Here is a 12,661-nt window from a genome sequence, read left to right on the forward strand (position 1 = left end):
TTAAGGGGCTGCTCCAATTAGCTGAAATAGAAAAAGGTATTAAAAAAATACTGTTTAACTGAGTAGTGTTTTAAATTAAATACAAAACTTAGAATACTATTAATACTACTACAGTACCATAAAACTGCACATTAGTTCCTAATAGTTATCAACAGAGGAACTAATCCAGTGTACACTGCCCTGTTCTTTCGATTGACTGTAAATGAAATTAGCTCAGGTACCTAGTGCAAATAATAGACTGCCTTCACACAATGCTTTCGTCGACTGCTTCCTCCAAGTCTTCATTTTCATTGTAACATTCAAGACGATTGTTACTATCTTCAAATTCTTCCTAGTTCCTGACTTGAAGTAGTGAAATCATTTAATTTTCACTCCTATCTGTTTCTGGCATCTCCAAGCCTGAATGCTTGAAACTACAGTGAGCAAAACAGTTCTGAATTGTCTTGCTGCTTATTTCTTGCCAACTATCAGTGATAGAAATTATTGCTTTTTGAACACGAAACACACACAGCTGACGTTATTTAAAAACTGTTTGATCTAAGTGCAATTTCATGTTTAATGTGCCCGCGACTGACTCAAGTCAGAAATTGTTCGGCAATAGTCTCCTGTTCCAAATAAACAAAGGGAATCCCAGCTGTCCTCTCCATTAGATTTTTGTTCTTTAAGAATTGCACAAATAAGTGGCTACCCCAATTAACCTGAATCCATTGTTCAGCACTACTGAAAACTCATGAAAACATTCAACATTTACTGCTATAATTAACAAATTGTTTGAACCAGACTACACTGAACAGAGCTGGCTATACCTTTCAGCACAGATTAACTGACTTTTTCCAGAAAGCAAGGACAAATCCACATTGTTGGTTTTCTAAGCAATATAATTTTTGGGAATGGATTGTGATCAGAAAATAGCTTTCTGGGTGATCACGGAGGATCTGTGACTGGACATTACAGTGGATGTTAATCTTACAGGACAACACTTGATCTCCACCTAATTACCTCTTGCCCACTGAGACCAAGACTTGTTAACAGAGTCCATTGCATTAACTTTCCTGCTCTCATCCATTATGGAATTTAACCCACCATCTCAGCACCCTGGCCCAAGGTTATCCTTAAAGTCAAAGATCAGTACATCAAACAGATTTTCTCTTGAATAAACAATGTATTTTCTTTATTACTTCTCAGCTTACCCATAATATCCAGATAATCTTCAGCCAGTACTGTAGGTCCTCTGTCAATAGGTTTACCTGATCCATTGAATACTCTGCCTGTAATGGAGCACATGTCAGAAGCATAGATGGTACACCATTTAATCCTTTGTGCTTGCTCAGCCTTTCAATAAGCTCATGCTGATCTTTTACCTCAATCCACTTTACGGCTGTAAGCCCGTATCTCTTGATGTCTTTAATATCCAAAAATATGTGTTTTGCATATACTTAGTGACTGAGACCAAAGATCCTTTTGAGTAGATACTTTCAAACACTTGCTGCTTTCTTGGTGAAGAAAGCTTTTATCTCTTTCCTGAATGGCCAACTTATTTTGAAATGGTCACTATAGCTCTAGATAATTATTTTAATTGAGAGATTCAGCACAGAATAGGCTTTTCAAGTCACATCATTAAACAGCCCCAGATTTAACCTTAGCCTAATCACTGGACAATTTATAATGACCAATTAACCTACTGACCAGTACAACTTTGGACAGTGGGAGGAAACCAGAGCACCCAGAAGAAACCCACTCATTCCACAGGGAGAATGTACAGACTCCTTACAGAGGACTCTAGAATTAAGCTCCGGCTGAAACTGTAATAGTGTCGCTCTAACCACTTTGCCACCAGTGATGCCCATTAGTAGTAGTGAGATCAAGAACAACCCATTCAAGTGTTCATGTTTGCTATCACTCAATAGGACCATGACTGTTCCAACATTCCTTTAAGTTCACTTTCCTGCCTTTTCCCCCACAATCGCTTGATTCTGTTATCTCAACCCTAAAACTACCAAGTAACTGCCCAGCATTTCCCTACCCCACAGTACACCTCTCTGTAGAAAGGAGCCCCAGAGAATCACAACTCAAATAACTGATTCCTCATCTCTCTCTGAAGTGGGTATGCCGCTATTCCAAGATTATGCCTCTTGCTTCTTTCCCATGAGAGGAAACACCTTGTCACCAATTGTTTTGTTTAGTCCCGAAGAATTTTATATCCAAGGCAACCATTATCCCACATCCTCTGTTCAATTTTTTTTTGAATAAGATCACCTCTGATTATTCTAAACTCAAGAGTTCATAGGTTCAGACAACTTAATTCCTCCTCATAAACCACTTTTGCCATTCAAGAAATCAATTAGGTGAACCATCTTCTGGAGACTTAAATAGCTTTTAGTCCCATTAACTTCTCCAGTAATTGTTTTTTTACTGATGTTAATTTCATTGAGCTTCACAATTACAATAGTAGTTTCCACTATTTCATTGCATCCCAAGAAGCTTTCGCTGCCACTTCCCTATTTCTGTATAATTTCTGTAGTCTGGAAGGGAGCTGCATGAACCCTAAAAACAAGGTTAGCCATAGGATTTTTGTTAAGGTCTGTTTCACACTAGTCTAATCCCATGTTTCCTTTCCCTATTAATACTCCTTGGTTCTCCTGCAATTTTTCCAATTCTTACTTTTTTGCCACCTTAAGCCAGGGGTCCCCAACCTTTTTTGCACCGCGGACCGGTTTAATATTGACAATATTCTTGTGGACCAGCTGAACGGGGGGGTGTTCAAGTAGGGTTAAACTCACCTCAACATGTCTTTTACAGTTAGCGTTGCCAACTTTCTCACTCCCAAATAAGGGACAAAAGTAGCAGTCAAATACGGGACACTTGTGTTTATCCTGAGAAAGACTACCATGACCATGAAGCCTTGCGCGGGCACCTGTGTGCACATGCGTGCCATGTGCATATGTGACGTGCGCATGCGCGTATGTGCCGATATTTTTTTCCACAAATCGGTTTTGGCTTAATCTTCCTGACTACACTGTACATACATTACTTCTACTTCATATAGGCTGTGTATTTATCATATTATTCCTGCTTTTACTATATGCTAGTGTTATTTTAGGTTTTTATGTGTTATTTGGTATGATTTGGTAAGTTATTTTTTGGGCCTGGGAACGCTCAAAAATTTTTCCCATATAAATTAATGGTAATTGCTTCTTCACTTTACGCCATTTCGGCATGAAAGGTTTTATAGGAACGCTCTACGTTAGCAAGGGAAATAGGGGACAAACCAATTTAGCCCAATATAAGGAATGTCCCAGCAAATACGGGACAGTTGGCAACCCTATGTTCAAGTTCAACAGTGCGTGACAGGGAATGAGGAAAGGTGCAGCTGACTCATATCGTTTCCTCGCGGCCTGGTAGCACATGCTTTGCGGCCTGGCAGTCGGGGACTGCTGACTTAAGCTTTTTACAAGCTTCCCCTCCACATCTTTATAACATTCTTTAATATCAAGTTTATTGCACCTCCTTTGCTGTTGACTTCTTAAAGAGTAAACTTTCCGAAATGTTCCATTTACAACCTTGGTCACACAAAACAGAAGCAGAAGAATTAATCATCTGAGCCTGTTTCATCATTCAATGAACAACTGATCTAATTGGTGCCTCAGCACTACTCTTCCATTTTCTTGATTCCTCTCAAGTCCCTTGTAATTCAAATGTCTGTAAATCTCAGACTTAAAAATATTTAGTGACTCTGCTTTCCATATAACCTCTTCGGAAGAGAATCCCAAAGGATCTTACCCCTCAGAGAAGGAATTCCTCATTGGCCTTAAGTGGGTGGTTTAGTTTGAAACTATACTCACTAATTCTAGAACCAATAATGGTGGAGAGAATTCATTATCTTTTATACTTTCATACTCCAATGGATGTATACCCAACCTGCTCAACATTTTTTTTTCCCATACATCAACCTCTACATCCCAGAAATCAGTCTGTCTATTTATTTAGAGATACACCGTGGAATAGGCCCTTTCAGCAACACCACCCAGCAACCCCCGATTTAAACCCACCCTAAACAAGGGACAATTTACGATGACCAATTAACCAACTAACTGGTATGTCTTTGGACTGTAGGAGGAAATTGGAGGACCCGGAGAAAACCCACACATTCCATGAGGAGGTCATACAGACTCCACACAGATGATGCTGGAATTGAACTCTAAGCTCAAATGGCCCGAGCTACAATAGCATTGTGCTAACCACTATGCTACTTTAGTGCCCAAATGCTGTCATTCACATCAGTTACAAGATCCTTACACCAGTTAGACAAGAGCAAGGGCTGAGGCATCTCCAGCTCTACCTTTACAAAACTTGCAGCTACATCCTTCAGTCCATCTCGAATTGTCAGTCCTATTGCACCTAATGCAAGAGTATGGCAACCTCATAAAAGAAAGTTTCCAGACTTCTTCATTTGGGCACTACAGTAGTGTAGTGGTTAGCGCAAAGCTTTTACAGATCAGGATGTAGGAGTTCAGAGTTCCAATCCGAGATCATCTGTAAGGAGTTCGTACGTTTTATCTGGGTGCTCCAGTTTTCTCCCACCGTCCAAAGTTGTTCTGGTTAGTACATTAACTGGTCATCATGAATTGTCCCCTGCTTAGGCTACAGCTCAATCAAGGGTTGCTGAGTGGCATGGCTTGAAGGGCCGGAAGGGCCAATATCTCAATAAATAAGTAAATCTCCACTGCATCAGTGTCTGAATTTCAGACACCAGCTCATCAACTTTCAGATCTGAAACGTTAAAAGATATATCTGAATTAAATATGTTAGAGACACTGTTCACAACTGGTTGATTTTTAACCATTTTTCAATGGAATACTGGAAAAGATTTACATTAAGCTCAACTGTAGCTCTCATTTAACACATAACACTAAATTATTGATTGAAAGTTGATTTCAGATTGATTGAAAGTTGCTTTTAGAGAATAGAAGCAAAAGGAGCAGAGCGAAGTTCCGAAGGTGTTAAACGGCGACTCCTTTGCTAGCATCTTCGGAAACAGCTCTATTTCTATCTTTGATATCACTTTTTTTCCCCTTCTCAAGATTCTTTTGAAGACCCTGAGCTGGAGTTACACTCTGTGACATCGGTTCTTTGGGAGAATGGCACCTGCTCTCAGGGCCTCATTTTGATATCCCAAGGACGCGGCCTGGAAGACGAGTATGCCTTCAGTGTGCCAGATTTTCAGGGCTCTACTTGCTGATTTTCAGCTGGTGCCCCTGACTGAAGCATCACAGGAGAACACGGAATATCGGGTGTGGTGGGTTAGCTGCTGTGGATTGTGTGTCTAAAGGATTGCACTTTTCTGGGGCCAGCTCTCTAAGTGCAGAGCTTGGAAAAAGCAAAGCAACAGACTTTCAACACCGTAAACCAGCAAGTTATTTGTTATGTTTCCCCTTTCGCTGTGAAACAGGGACGCCTCTTTTCCCCTTATTATGGAAAGAGAGCGCCTGTGGTATGTCAAATTACTGGGTGAATGGGTAGTCTTTGGGGTACTGCAAGTCTGTGTCCTGATTGATGCTTGCTGCACGCTTGAGTGCTCAGTGGAGGGCGCGGATGTTTTTTTGCTGGTGGGGGTCGTTGCCTTGCTGCTGCTTGTGCGTGGGAGGGGGGAGCTGGGGGGGACTTTGGGGTTCTAACGTTTAACTGTCATTCATTCTTTGGGGCACCCTTCTGTTTTCATGGATGTTTGCAAAGAAAAAGAATTTCAGGATGTATATTGTCTACATTTCTCTGACATTAAATGTACCTATTGAACCTACCAAGCATATCTTCAGACACAGGTATGCGAAGTATGTCACCGGTAAATTCACAGGCTGTTTTCTTTGCATCAATACCCGATGTTCCCTCAAAAACCTGTGGCAAGATGAAAGATATATCAAAACATATTTAAAATACAATTCTTCAATATCTATCATTAATGTTGCCAAGACAATGGAGAGTTCACAGGAAGTCACTAAATGATTTTTGGAAATAGTAACATGTTGTTAGCAGGGTGGAAATTCTAAAATGAAGGAATATTGCCTCCAAAGCTGATTCACGGTAAAAAGAGAGTTCTTCATGCACAACTGACAGAAATGGAAGTCACTTCCACAGAAAACAGCAAATACTCTAATAAATACATTCTGCATTGAAGAATAATCGCCTAAGCAAAGATCTGGACAAACTCAATAGGTCTACAGCAGTTACAATCTCATTGGCTCTCCACTCTGCCTTGGGCCACCTTCTTCCGTTGTCCATTGAAATCTGATGACGACGTCCACTCCTTTAACCATGAGATCTTTGATGTCTATACAGTTCTATCCTGGACCCACAAGCTCTATTGCAGATGGAACATGTATATGTGGTAGCAGTAGTGGTGGCAACCATGGCAACATTTCTCCTGGCTCTCTTCTGCTGTCTTCTGGTTGTTCTTTCCATCTCCAGAATACGAATCCTGTCCCTACACAGCTGTCGCCAAGTGGTACGGACAGCAGCAACCTCCTCCAAGTCCTCAGGTCTGATCTTGCACTTCCTTAAAGCATTCTTCATCTGATCCTTATAGCACTTCTTCAGCCTTCCAGCTGAGCATCGACCATGATGTAGCTGGCCGTATAACATTCTGCGGGGTAGCTGACATGGGGGCATCCTTATCACGTGCCCCAGCCACTGCAGCTGATGCTGGGTGATCATGGCCTCAATATTTCTGCAGTTTGTCTTTTCAAGTATTTCAGTGTGAGGCACCCGCTCACACCAGGTAATGCCCAGGATGCGCTGGAGGCAGCTTATGCGGAAGCGCTCTCAGGACTTGATGTGACGGCTGTAGGTTACCCAAGCCTCATAAAGGAGGGTGGTGACACAGACCGCTTGGTATACGGCGACCTTTGTGGAGGGACGAAGGCTCCCGTTCTGAAAGACTCTACGCCGAAGTCTCCCAAAGGCAGCTGATGCCTGTTTAATGCGGCTCTGGGTGGTGTTGTCAAAGCCGCTATCCTCAGAGAGAATGCTCCCAGATATTTGAAAGATGGCACTACTGACAGCTTTTCATCACCAACAGTGAAGGCAGATAGAGTGGGTGGGACACTAGTACTCCACTGGCAAACCACTTCTGTCTTGGTGGTATTGACAAGTCAGCCCCATCCTGCTGTACGTTCTCACCGCCACAGCAAGGACAGTCTGAAGATCCACCTAGTCAACAACAATACCTACATCAGGTTGCTGTTTATTGATTACGGCTCAGTGTTCAAAACCATCATGCCCTCAGTACTAATCAACAAGCTTTGAAGCCTGGGCCTCTGCACCTCCCTCCAAACTCTGACAGTTGAAACTGTAATAATGCCATGCTAACCACTTCCTGATCAGGAGAACACAGTCAGTGCAGAAGGGAAATAATATCTCCTTGCTGTCAATCAACAGCAGCGAACCTTAAGGATGTGCGTTTAGCCTGCAGCTCTGCTCCCAGCATATTGACGTAGTCATAAAGGCGGCAAGACAGTGGCTATACTTTATTAGGAGTTTGAAGCGATTTGGCATGTCAACAAATACACTCAAAAACTTCTATAGTTGTACCGTGGCAAGCATTCTGACAGGTTACATCACTGTCTGGTATGGAGGGGCTACTGCACAGGACCAAAAGAAGCTGCAGAGGGTTGTAAATCTAGTCAGCTCCATCTTGGGTACTAGCCTACAAAGTACCCCAGACATCTTTAGGGAGCGGTGTCTCAGAAAGGCAGCGTCCATTATTGAGGACCTCCAGCACCCAGGGCATGCCCTTTTCTCACTGTTACAATCAGTTAGGAGGTACAGAAGCCTGAAGGCACACACTCACCAATTCAGGAACAGCTTCTTCCCCTCTGCCATCCGATTCATAAATGGACTTTGAAGCTTTGGACACCTCACTTTTTTACTATGCAGTATTTCTGTTTTTCAACATTTTTAAATAATCTATTCAATATACGTAATTGATTTACTATTTTATTTATGTTTTATTTTATTTATTATCCTTTCTCTCTCGCTGCTAAATTATGCATTGCATTGAACCGCTGCTGCTAAGTTAACAAATTTCACGTCTCATGCCAGTGATAATAAACCTGATTCTGATTCTCTATACACCCATGACCATCTGACTAGGCCCTGTTCAAATGCCATTTATAAATTTGCCGATGACAACTGCTATTGGGAGAATTTCAGATGGTGATGAGGCAGCGTACAGGAGTGAGATAGATCAGCTGGTTGAGTGATGTCACAACAACAACCTTGCACTCAGTGTCAGTAAGACCAAGGAATTGATTGTGGACTTCAGGAAGGGGAAGTTGAGGGAACACACACCTGATCGAGGGATAAGCAGTGGTAAGGGTGAGCAGTTTCAGGTTCCTTACGTTAACAGATCTAGAAATCTATTCTGGGCCCAACATACTATTGCAATTACGAAGGCAGCACATCAGCGGCTATATTTCATTAAGTTTAAGGAGAGTTAGTATGTCATCAAAGACACCAGCAAATTTCTACAGATGTACCATGGAGACCATTTTAACTGGTTACATATCCATCTGATATGGTGCGGGGGGGGGCGAGGGGCCACAGGACAGAATTGGAAAAAGCTGCAGAAAGTTGTAAATTCAGCCAGCTCCATCATGGGCACTAACATCCCCAGCATCGAGGACATCTTCAAAAGGCAATTCCCTAAGAAAGTAGCATCCATCAATAAGGGCCCCCATCACCCAGGACATGCTCCCTTCTTATTACTACCAAAGAGGTGGGCCAAGAGCTTGAAGATACACACTTAACAGTTAGGAACAGCTTCTTCCCTTCTATCAAAAGATCTCTGAATGGACAATAAACTAATGAATACTGCCTCACTACTTTTGCTCTTTTTGCACTTCATATATACAATTTCTTATCGTAATTTGCTGTACTGTTGCCACAAAACAACAAATTTCATATCATATGTCAGTGATATTAAGTATAATTCTAATTCGCATTACAAAGGGAGGCTAGTGCTGGAAAACAGATAACCAGGGCTTTCTCCCTCAGTGGCGAGGGAAATAAAATAGACTGAATAAATGTATATAATAACTGTACGATGACCATGATAGCACATTATTTACCGCACCAAGAATGTAAAATCTGTCAGATGACAACTTGGGATGAATAATTTAAAGATACACATTCTGCTGAAAGGTAGGTAGCTGTTTGGTGAAAGGTAGAGAGCTGCTCTCAACTTCCCATTTGCACAAAGGCCAAATGGCTGGCCTCAGCTTTACCTCTCAATGACCATAAGGTCCTTCTGAAATTGGGCCCTCAGGAGAACCAACCAAAAGGCTGGTCTTCAAAGGTTCACAACACCCTGCAACACCTTTCCAAGATGCACAGACCAGTTCAGTCAGCCATCTGCATCATGCATTTTGGGGAAACAGAGACACATGTAGAAACACCAATGCCTTTGAACAGAAAATACTACAAAAAGTAGTGGATACCGCCCAGTCCATCATGGTTAAAGGCCTCCCCATCATTGAGCACATCTACATAGAGCACCGTCAGAGGAAAGCAGCATCCATCAAAGTACCCCACCATCTGTCTCGACTTCCTGCGAAGGCGGAGAAAAGTTCATCTCCCACCCCCCATCCTCACCACATTCTACAGAGGTTGTATTGAGAGTATCCTGAGCAGCTGCATCACTGCCTGGTTCGGGAATTGCACCATCTCGGATCGCAAGACCCTGCACTGGATAGTGAAGATCATCAGGGTCTCTCTTCCCGCCACCACAGACATTTACACCACCGTAAAGCAAACAGCATTATGAAGGACCCCACGCACCCCTGATACAAACTCTTCTCCCTCCTGCCATCTGGCAAAAGGCACTGAAGCATTCGGGCTGTCACAACCAGACTATGTAACAGTTTCTTCCCCCAAGCCATCAGTCTCCTCAATACCCAGAGCCTGGACTGACACCAACCTACTGCCCTCTACTGTACCTATTGTCTTGTTTATTATTTATTGTAGTGCCTGCACTGTCTTGTGCACTTTATGCAGTCCTGGGTAGGTCTGTAGTCTAGTGTCATTTCTGAGTTGTTTTACGTAGTTCAGTGTAGTTTTTGTATTGTTTCATGTAGCACCATGGTCCTGAAAAACGTCATCTCGTTTTCACTGTTTTCACCCGCAGTTATGGTCGAAATGACAATAAAAAGTGACCTGACTTGACTTGGTCTAAGCCATGCTCTCTTGTCGCTGCTGCTATCAGGAAGGTGGTATAGGAGCCTCAAGACCCACACCATCAGGTCCAGAAACAATTACTACCCCTCACCCATCAGGCTCTTGAACCAAAGGGTATAACTTCTTTCAACTTCACTTGCCAAGCACTGAAATGTTCCCACAACCTATGGATCTATCTCATGTTCTCGATATTTATTTCTTATTTATTATTATTACTTTTTTCCTCTCTTATTGTATCTGCACAGCTTGTTATCTGTTTGACATTAGCTGTCTGCCCTGTTAGATGTGGCCTTTCATTGATTTTATTCTGTTTCATTATTTTTATTTTGCGCTTTGAACATAAGCAAATCTAATTAACATCAACCCATTGAAATTTACATTCTTATATAACTGGTGAAAATAATTTTTTTTAATGTTACCAGCAGCCTGGAAAACTGTTCTGGAGTCATGGTACCAGTACTCAAGAGCCTCACTTAAAGGGAGAGGTTGCATAGACAAGGACCTCACTCTGCAGAATGTAGGAGATTGAGAAGTGACCTTATAAACATGTATAAAATTATGAGGGATATAATAAGGTGAAAAGGCATTCTTGTTCCCAAGGTAGGGAAACTAAAGACTAGAGGACATAGGTTTAAGGTGAGTAGTAAGAGGTTTAAAAGGTATCTTGGGAGAAAATTGTTCAGGCAGTGGGTGATGCGTATATGGATGAATTGCCACAGAAAGAATATGAGGTGAGAGCAATAACATTGAGAAAACACAAGTACATAGATTAGGTTGGCTGGTGGCGCAGTGAGATCAGTGCCGGACTCAAGAACGGAGGTTCCCGAGTTCGATCCAGTGACGGACTGCCCCCATGCGTGCTCTCCATCCGCGTCGGGTTGGTGTTGAGCTCGCAACTCAGCCTCGTAAAATAATACTGCAAAATGTCCGTGCAAGGAGTGGCACCCCACACAGCCTTTCCAACTGCACCTTGCAAGGCATGAAAATGCCCAACGCTGGCCTCTCTGATCTGAGTCAACATCATCATCATAGATAGGAGTACAGAGTTAGATGAGCTAAATGCAGGCATTGAATGTTAAATCATTGTGGATTCATATGGTATTATCAACCAAGCTTCCACTTCAAGCTATCAAAGGCCAACTGGCTGCAGAACCAAATCACTATGCCTGTAACAATTGCAGCAAAAAGTAAATTGAAATAATTTTTTAAAATAGATTTCTTAGGATATTAAAAACTAACTTCAACCATCTGGTACACAGTGCAGACCAAATTCATGTACCCAGCTTTTCTCTCATATACTAATGATGACACTTGCCATGTTGGGTGCTGCCTAATGTGTATAAAAATGGTTGTTTCACTGCATGGTATTGGCAAGATTCAACAGGCCAATTGGCCTAATTCTGCTCCACTGTCTTATGGTTTTCTAATGTCTCGAAATGAAAGGTTAGAAGCATCAGAAAGGATCACTAGGTTTTATTTTTCAAATTTGCTGAACTATAAGGATTTAAGTATAGTAAGTTAACAAATCTATGTTAAACATGCACAAAACCATCCGTTGTACTCCAAGTGCCTTGTAATGAAGAGCAACATACTATATGCCTTATCTGTTTGCTGCAGCTGAATGTTTGCTTTCAGTAACTGGTGTATAAGAACACTGAAGTCTCTTTGTAGATCAACATTTCCCAATCCACCATTGTGCATAAGATGATGACAGGCATTGATCATGTGGATAGTTCCAACTCCCAGGGCTGAAATGGCTAGCACGAGAGGGCACAGTTTTAAGGTGCTTGGAAGGAGGTACAGAGGAGATGTCAGGGGCAAGTTTGTTTTTGTTTTTTTTTACATAGAGAGTGGTGAGTGCATGGAATGGGCTGCCAGCAAACGGTAGTGGAGTCGGATATGATAGGCTCTTTTAAGAGTCTCCTAGATAGGCACGTGGAGCTTAGAAAAATAGAGGGCTATGGGTAACCCTAGGTAATTTCTAAAGTAAGTACATATTCCACACAGCATTGTGGGCCGAAGGGCCTGTATCGTGCTGTAGGTTTCCTATGTTTCTATGTTTCCATTTTTTAAAAATTTTGCTTTTATTGTTCCAACTAAAAGGGATGGAATTTTATTTATCTACATTTTGCAGTATCTCTCGTCCTTTTCTAGTCTCTCAACTTTTCTGAGGTAATCAGATAATCCTTCTGCATTGACAATCAATAAATATTATCATTCATTTCAATATCATACAAGTTTAATATTAAATTCCCACCTGTACTACAGCCTTATTGCCACTGACTTCCAAAACTTGTCCACTTCTGACAGTGCCATCAGGAAGAGTAAGATGCACAATTTCTGCAAATCTTGGAAACTAATCAAAACAAAGAATCATCAATTTTAGTCAATATTAGGTTGAAAGAATTTACTACTGTACAAGCAAATCATGCTC

General features: G+C 41.8%; 1 protein-coding gene across 1 annotated transcript in view; it reads right to left on the reverse strand.

Moving 5' to 3' along the window:
• atp6v1ba (ATPase, H+ transporting, lysosomal, V1 subunit B, member a) overlaps positions 1–12,661 on the reverse strand; it is a 92,340-nt gene that overhangs the window by 41,371 nt on the left and 38,308 nt on the right. Inside the window, exons 3-5 of the mRNA XM_063072048.1 lie at positions 12,485–12,583; positions 5,799–5,892; positions 1,191–1,268 (exon numbers count right to left, since the gene is read on the reverse strand). Of these exons, the coding sequence (XP_062928118.1) occupies positions 1,191–1,268; positions 5,799–5,892; positions 12,485–12,583 (271 nt within the window). The remainder of the gene's footprint in view (positions 1–1,190; positions 1,269–5,798; positions 5,893–12,484; positions 12,584–12,661) is intronic.

Source organism: Mobula hypostoma, chromosome 19 (assembly GCF_963921235.1).
Source record: "Mobula hypostoma chromosome 19, sMobHyp1.1, whole genome shotgun sequence".
Lineage (NCBI taxonomy): Eukaryota > Metazoa > Chordata > Chondrichthyes > Myliobatiformes > Myliobatidae > Mobula > Mobula hypostoma.